General features: G+C 40.5%; 1 protein-coding gene across 1 annotated transcript; it reads left to right on the top strand.

Moving 5' to 3' along the window:
- The first annotated feature begins 2,535 nt into the window (after positions 1–2,535).
- On the top strand, positions 2,536–6,799 carry LOC109521279 (intraflagellar transport protein 20 homolog). Its single transcript, XM_019879059.1, has 6 exons — positions 2,536–2,803; positions 3,763–3,900; positions 3,999–4,084; positions 4,167–4,270; positions 4,444–4,518; positions 6,404–6,799. Exons 2-6 carry the CDS (start codon positions 3,774–3,776, stop codon positions 6,405–6,407), a joined length of 396 nt encoding a protein of 131 aa, XP_019734618.1. The 5' UTR covers positions 2,536–2,803; positions 3,763–3,773; the 3' UTR covers positions 6,408–6,799.
- The last annotated feature ends 1,415 nt before the right edge of the window (positions 6,800–8,214 follow it).

The following is an 8,214-nucleotide window of genomic DNA, read 5'->3' as shown; positions in this document are numbered from 1 at the left end:
CAGCTGGCCAAAGTAAAACCTCTCCTCTCTCATGAACACTTTGAGACAGTAATTCATGCCTTGCAGTAATCCCGGCTGGATTACTGCAATGCCCTTTACTTTGGAGTCAGCCAGTCTTCCGTTAAGCGTCTCCAGCTGGTCCAGAATGCCGCTGCTCGCCTCTTGACCGGTACTCGTAAGAGGGAGCACATAACTCCTACTCTGGCATCCCTTCACTGGCTCCCCATACATTTTAGAGTTATTTTCAAGATCCTCTTATTTGTTTTCAAATCTCTAAATAACCTTGCGCCACCTTACCTCTCTGAGCTCATCCGCCCTTACACACCTGCCCGGCGCCTCAGGTCTGTGGACCAGACATTATTAGAAGTACCAAGAACTAAACTGAGGCTCAGAGGGGATCGAGCCTTTTCTGTTGCTGGTCCCTCTCTCTGGAATGACCTCCAATTGAGCATTCGGCAAGCCTCCTTGCTGCCCGTCTTCAAAACCCGCCTCAAAACTCACTTGTATTCTTTGGCATTTGACTCAGCATGACTTCGATTGTTCTTGGTTTTGCTGTTCGGTGCTTTCTACTGTTTTTATTACCGATTTGCTTTACTGTTTGTTGTATATGTTAATTTGCTCCATGTACAGCACTTTGTATGCAGCGATGGCTGTTTGAAAGTGCTCTATAAATACAGTTGAGTTGAGTTGAGAGTTGAGTTGTTACCTTTATTATGTCATGTCAGCCTGATGTCTTCCACTGTATAAACTTGGATTACTCCATATAGGAAGGCCGGAGCCGGAATCGCACCTTGCACCAGTCGACCGCAGTGCCGCCCCAGGTAAACCAATTTTATTTTATTTTGGAGTGAACTTAAAACCAGTAGTTCCAAGTCCTCCTCCATGACTTGATAGACATACAGTACATCTTTGACATACAGTACTGCTGTTTTTCGAACAGACACACATTGGAGGTGACAGTCGTTGAACTGACCCAGATGTACGAAAAAATCCGTTCCCTTGCAAAGATTGCGTTTTCTCACAAAGGTGGGGTTTTTTTTCTTCTTTCATACCATTTTAGGAACTCCGTAGGGTAGAGTGGCGTAGAAACAGCTCTTTTGGGGAAATGCACCCCGTCCATAATTCTCTTCTTGACCAATGGAGGGAGACAATTTTAATCTCAGCAGTTTATTTGGACCCAAGCGGCCTCGTTCAATTTTGTTTAGCATTGAAATAACATACTGTTGGTGGGAGTCCGAAGAACTGATTTTGAGGAATTTTGACCATTTTGGAACAAAAATAATCCTCTGATTTTTTTTTCTCAAAGAATATGAATGCACAAAGTTGTTTTAATATGAACATGGGAGTCTTGTGGAGGGTGATCAATTAGTTTGAACAAAAAATGCTGAATAAATTTTTTCCCTCAATATTTGAAACTGTAAAAGTATTACTGTGGGGAAAATGCCCACCATCCATATGGAGTAAGATGCCCCCATGATTCAGAATTTTGAGTGTAGCCAATGTTATTTTCTTTCCGTTTACTTTCCTAGGCTATGGTTTAAAATTCTCTTTAAATGCGATTTTACATTTTGTTTTATAAAAACAAAGCTGTAGTCTTAGGTGATTTAATTACCCTCCTGTTTATTTGGGCATACTTCTTGTGCACATATTGTGTTGATATTAGGTCTATTTATGTTTTCAAAGAATATAGATTTTAATATTTTATAATATATCAATCATTTTTAGTGGGGCATCTTACTCCGCTACCCAGTATAATAAAATTCTGGAAAATGTGATCTCTCTTTAAAACGGGTCACCAATGTGGTTCCTGGACAGGGAAGTCTGGCCTTCTCCGCTATACCTGCTGCCCCTACAAGCCGACCCCTCATCAATGGAAGTAAATAGTTGGATAGATATTAATAAGATAATTAACACTATTCAATGTATTTTTCAGCAAATTTGTTATTTCAATTGTGTGTATCAAACAAGTAGCCTGAGGTGTGAATCAGTACCCAAGCACTCAGTTTCAAAAAGTTTCGTGAATGATGTAAAAATGTAAACCCGTGGAATCCAGTAAGAAAAAGAGGCGTCTAAACTGAAGAGGAGGATAATACGAAGCAACAGCAGATTTTTTTTTTTGCTGTCACCAAAGCTATTCAGCTGTTTGCCTACGGTGATGCTAGGCTAGGAGGGGCAATTACGTCATAATTGTGTGCGTGAATATGTATGTATGTATGTATGTATATGTGTGTGTGTGTGTGTGTGTGTGTGTGTGTGTGTGTGTGTGTGTGTGTGTGTGTGTGTGTGAGTGAGAACCGGGAATGAAAACGGAAGTACAAGGATGCAATGTGCTGCATACGCTTGTGGACCGAACATTTACATCATGGGGTCCATCTATGTGTGTGTGTGTGTGTTCTATCTATCCACACACACACACACACACACACACACGCACGCACGCACGCACGCACGCACGCACGCACACACACACGCACACACGCGCGGGGGGCGGGGGGGAGTGCGGTAACTACAAAGTAAAACTCACGAAAGTCTGTTAAGAATTTTAAGAAATTAGCAAGTTAAGACTTGTTTTCAATGTCCGTGCATTGCCTTTGACGGAAACGTTGACCCTGTCAACATGGCCGCCACGTTGGCACAGTGGAACCGGCTGCTTCGTGTGCGTGCGTTGTTTTTTTCTGTGGCAGTCGCTAGAGATTTCCGGGACTTTTCCCTCATCTAACAACCCTCTGCAACGGGAAATACGTGTACGGAGAAGTAATTGGACCCTTTTGCTACCGTTAAACCCCTCACAATATCGTATCAGGTAGGAATGAGAAACACTACAATTTAGGTTTAATTTGGTATCGAGTTTAGCTAACGCTGTCATTATTTAACCAAATTTTAGGGGGAGTGTTTTGATATTTTCAGACATGGATGTGAGCATAGATGTGTACGTGAATTTTGTTGACGATTGGTTGCAGTTTGCTAACATTAAACCACTTTTATTTATTTTGTATCTGTAGTGAACGTTTGTGGGGAGGAAAGAGCTTAATACCCATACAATCCAAAATACCGTGGCGATTGTTATGATATTATCAGAGGTTTAAGTGGGCATATGTAGAGATGCGCATGTGAATTTTGGTGGCAATTCATCGCGGTGTTCTGACATAAAGAGACATTAAGCGTTTAAGAAGATCCCCATTTTCCCCCTGACAGATCGATGTCATGGATCAACCTAAAGACTGAAAGCACTTATGAGAAAAGTAGGCCGGCGGGTACATCCGAACCGTCGACACCTTTATAAAGCCAAAATAAAACAAAGTATCGGCAGCTTTTTTTATATGCACGCGTGTCGGTAGTGCAAGCGGAGAGCAGAAACTGTGTTGCCAACTTTGAGGTACTGTATGAATTATTCGACCAATGTCTGTGTCCTCAATTTGAGACTGTGAAGGAAAAATCGGCCATCTCGATTAAGTCAACCACAAAAATTTGTTGACACAAAAATACATGCCTCGAAACTATATATTAAAAAAATATATAAAAAACATGTTTGCAATGCACAGCATAGGCGTGTCTAGCCCATTTTAGTGGGTGCTGAAGCATCCCTCAAGTAAATCCCAGCACCCCAAAAATGTCAAGATTTTATTTCGAGTATGACCTATTTTTTTTTTTTAACTAGAGTAATGTTAAAAGTAAATGTAGGATAACTGATTGGATTGCCATGATCATTAATGGATGGATGATTATTCTTAACTGTTAAAACCTTAGAATGTTGTTTGTTAGGCCCTCTGGCTATGGCTCAAGACTTACTCGAAGAGGAAGGCATTTTTTTTGATGAATTCAACAAACTACGAACACTAGAACCAGATGTGAGCCAGAAGACTTCAGAACTCAAGGAAGAGTGCAAAGAATTTGCCGACAGTAAGACTCCTCCGTCTCTTATTCTTTCCACATCACGGTTGATTCGTTTATCTCATCTACTGACAACATATATGATCGTTATTCTGTGTCTTTTACAGAAATCGGACAGTTTCAGGAAAAAGTTGGAAGTCTAATTGAGCTTGTAGATCAGTTGGCAAAAGAGACAGAGACCGAAAAGTTCAAGGTAAGGTTGGTTCCCCCCCACTCCCCTTGATGTAAATCAACATGAACTCTTCAAGTTCCTATCATGGATTCTCTAATTTTAGGCAATTGGAGCAAGAAACTTGCTGAAGTTAGTGGCAAAGCAAAGAGAAGCACTGCAGCAGCAGCTTCAAGCGCTCATTGCAGAGAAGAAGACGCAACTTGAAAGGTAAATGATCATTAAAACCTCATGTTAGTACAAAGTGATTGAGTGGTTGTGAAGGCCTATGTACATATCCTTAATGTTTGTTTTGTTGTATTTGCTCCATGCTGCAATACCAGGGTGGCTCAAACGACTAGAGACAAGTTCCTTGTATAATACTGTCTATATCCTTGTTTCAGATATCGTATTGAATGTGATGCCTTGTCTAAAGTGGAATCTGAGCAGAATGAGTTTATCAACCAGTTTATTTTGCAGTAAGTGTGTGCTTTTTGTGCTCTCTATTGTCATATGTCCCCTGACATCATACGGTATATCACATCAAAATCTCAAAACTATAAATTGACATGAACAAGCAAAAGGAGTGTGACAAACAAACCCACACTCACACCTTAAACACACAACTTGTATCGTTCCCAAGCTTCTGTCTGCCAAAAATTACTTTAAAAAATACCCGTTAATCAAATCAGTATTGTCAATCCCAAGTTGCATCAACAACTTGGCCAAGCGGCAGCCGCACACTCGTGAGCAATGCGTATTAAGACAAATTCATCAAATATGAAACTCATAAAAGCTCATTATTTACATCATGTGCAATGACAGGTGCAATGGGACTAAATCCTGAAGTAATCAGAAAGTGGAACAATGATGACTATGGCAGATGAAGTTACACGGAAAGAAGTGGCATTTAAAATTAAATCATTTCTCACAATACTCAGCAAGCAGTGCATCCATGACTGCGTGTCGCACATTTCCACCACGTCACACATCTTTTCTGTAATATCTCGACTGCGTTGCATTTCACCTTCTGACTCAGCTTTTCATTTAATGACAAAGAGTGTCGGCATCCACAGTGAGATCAAACTTGGTTGCAAATACACTCACCATCTTTGTTTTGGCAGCCAGTATACTGCTTCCAGTCCCTGTCCCAGTTATTTCGGACTTCTTCCTCCCTTGCCTTGCTGGAGTTTAAAGTATGCACGATGTAGGGTGACCTTGGACAGCGCTCTCAGAGATTTGCTTCCTTCTGCGTTGTTCCTTCACCACCATGCTCCATGCTGTGTGCCTCCCAATCCTGCGTCCACCAGCTCGGCTCTGAGATTATCAACAATCACGCCAGGCGTTGCTGTTACCTGCCCACTTACTCTAATGGGAATGTAGGGGGGCGTAATATTGGGAGAACTCGGTGTATCAGCAGTAAATGCACCCAAGCTTGAAACCTTCTCCATGGCTGTCTGTACAGCAAAAGCATCACACAAAGTTTCACAGGCAGCTTACCTGTGTGTTCAGAGTGGTTTTGAGGTGGTCACTGTTCGCATTTATTTGCTGCATTCTTACGAGGAGTGCCGACACGTCCACATGATTAAATGACACGAGAGTTAAGTCATCCAGGAATTACGAAACAGATCTTGATACATCTTCCGCACACTTATTGAGCTCTTGCAAGCGCAATCTAACATTGTTAATGTCCTTTTGCCTCTTGTACGTTATCCAGCACTTGTTGTGTGGAAGAAGCTCTGACAAGACCGGCTTTGCAAATCCAATTAGCTCAGAGCTGAAGTTGTTGGTCACAAGCGAAATAAATTTGTGGCCTGAGGTTCTCATTTTATTTAATAACCATAATTCATCTTTAACTATAACTTTTCTGTTTTAAGTTTGGTAGATCTCCAGTTTAACTTGGAAAAATCCATCCATCCATCCATTTTCTAATCCGCTTATCCTCACAAGGGTTGCGGGGGGTGCTGGAGCCTATCCCAGCTGTCTTGGGCAGTAGGTGGGGGAAACCCTGAACTGGTTGCCAGCTAATCGCAGGGCACTAACTCGGAAAAATTCACCAAAAAAAGATAAGAATATTGTTAAGCCACCGGATCGATAAGCATCATCGTTTAAAGTAGTATTATCAATAAAATCTTATCCATAGCCATTCCTTCTGTAACCTGATAAAAACATGGAACAACAACTTCAAGCATGTGGTCAACCACATGCTTGAAGTTGTTGTAACGGGTATGAAGACATTTGAATCAAAGCTGGTCTTTTTCGTATGTCTGTGGCTACACAAATACCAATTGACTGTCTTACAGGTGGGGGTATGCATTATCAGTATGTAGTTTAAATTTGTTTATTTTTTTTTTCTCTTTACAGTTGATTTAAGAAGCCAACCAGAACTGCACTAATGAGGTTTTCAAAACAATGCAAGTGTGAACAATACATTGTTCAGGTGGAAGTGTGGTTGCATTACAAGTGTAAGGTCCTGAAACTTGCACTTAAACACAATTTCCTGGTTCCCACTTTTGAAGTATTCTTGAGAAAAATGCACAACTCCGGAATCAATGGACATCAGCACATCTGGGTTTCCTCCCTTTTGATGCCTTGCCATGCCTTCTTTGCAGCTAATTCCACTATCTATGTATCTCCACATCAATTCTTAATGCTGACAGAATTAGAAAGATGACTTCTGTAATACATACGGTACACACACATATATACATGCATAATGCAAACACAGACATCAATAAACATGTTTGAGATGATATGGTATATGTTGTGGGTATTTTTTTCTTGACCACAACTCTGCCCAAACTTGAAAATCTCTGTGATCAATTGTTGAGGGACGCAAAGGCCAACTCAGTTCTTATCTTTATTTTCTTGAAAATGGGATACAACAGGTTCAATTGTGCTAAGTTGGAATATGTCGATGACCTTCCTTCAATATAACCAGAAAGGGTATGCATCTGTCACATGGTGTCAAAACAAATTGAGCTGAAGACCCCAAAATCATACATGGCAATTTTCCGCGGATCCGCGGAAATCCGCTGTTTTATTTCTTAAATTGATCATTTTTGTGAATCGTCTAAATCTGTTGAGAAAATTTTAGGAGCGGTCAGGTACCTTATCGTCGAGTTTTCACGAGCTCTCCCGAACAGTCTCTCCGTTTTCCGTTTGTAAACAGCCCTGCGATTGGACGTGTATGAAAGCTTCAACTAATCAGATCACTGAAGGCATTATTTGTTGAGGAAGTCTTAGCTCGATTATAAACGGCCCAGCGATTGGTTAACTACAAGCGATTGGACCAATCAAATTGCATGTAACATATTGTTTTACCTGATTCATGGCGGCCTGTTCATCTCGCAAATTCATTGTTCTGGGATCGTTTTGAGCGGAATTATGAACGTTTTGATGAAAGATCAGGAGTCTTCAATCCTAGAAATTGACTCAAATGTCAAGAATAAATTCCGATTGGACTGGCTTGACAGAAAAGTCACTGTAAAGGTTAAAATTGGTTCCAAGTTCGACGAAGTTACAGAAGCTCTTGGACAATAAGCTTTGACGTAGCAGGCAAAGCTTATTGTGTGTATTGTAGTGACTTAATTAACTATGGCTCACGTGGATGCGTTGCACTGACAGATCATGCAACAAAAGTGAAAAAAACATGCCGACAAAATCGCCATTCGACGGAGCAATTATCCTTTGGGATCGGCATTTTTCAATCAAACTTCGTCAGCGGATACAACTAAAGACGTTACGCGCTAGGGTACTTTGGCTGAACCAAGCAACGAAATCTGCTCCACTGACGCCCCTCGCCGATAGACAGGTACACTCCGAGGTATATACTTTTTTTATTCAAATATACGAGGATGATATTTTCAATTTTATTTGGTATGCATTTGTAGCAACAGCATGATAACATTTATTTGTTTTTATTTGCGTTTTATATTCATATTGATAATTCACGTTTTGTCTTGGATAAGAAAGCACGGTTATGCATAATAAATTGTATGCATAATAAATATTCACTATCACTGTATGAGGTAAGAATCAACAGCTTTTTATCACATTTACACAACACTTTATGAATACAAGTCATGAACAAATCTTAAATATGGCAGGGAATGTGTTTACTTTTTTAGTTTTGATTTTGAGCAGCAAATTTGGAGTTACATATTGGTGCTCAC

This window comes from Hippocampus comes, unplaced genomic scaffold (genome assembly GCF_001891065.2).
Source record: "Hippocampus comes isolate QL1 unplaced genomic scaffold, H_comes_QL1_v1.1 scaffold85, whole genome shotgun sequence".
Classification (NCBI taxonomy): domain Eukaryota; kingdom Metazoa; phylum Chordata; class Actinopteri; order Syngnathiformes; family Syngnathidae; genus Hippocampus; species Hippocampus comes.
The sequence above is the reverse complement of the archived record's forward strand: the minus strand, read 5'-3'. Positions and strand labels throughout refer to the sequence as shown.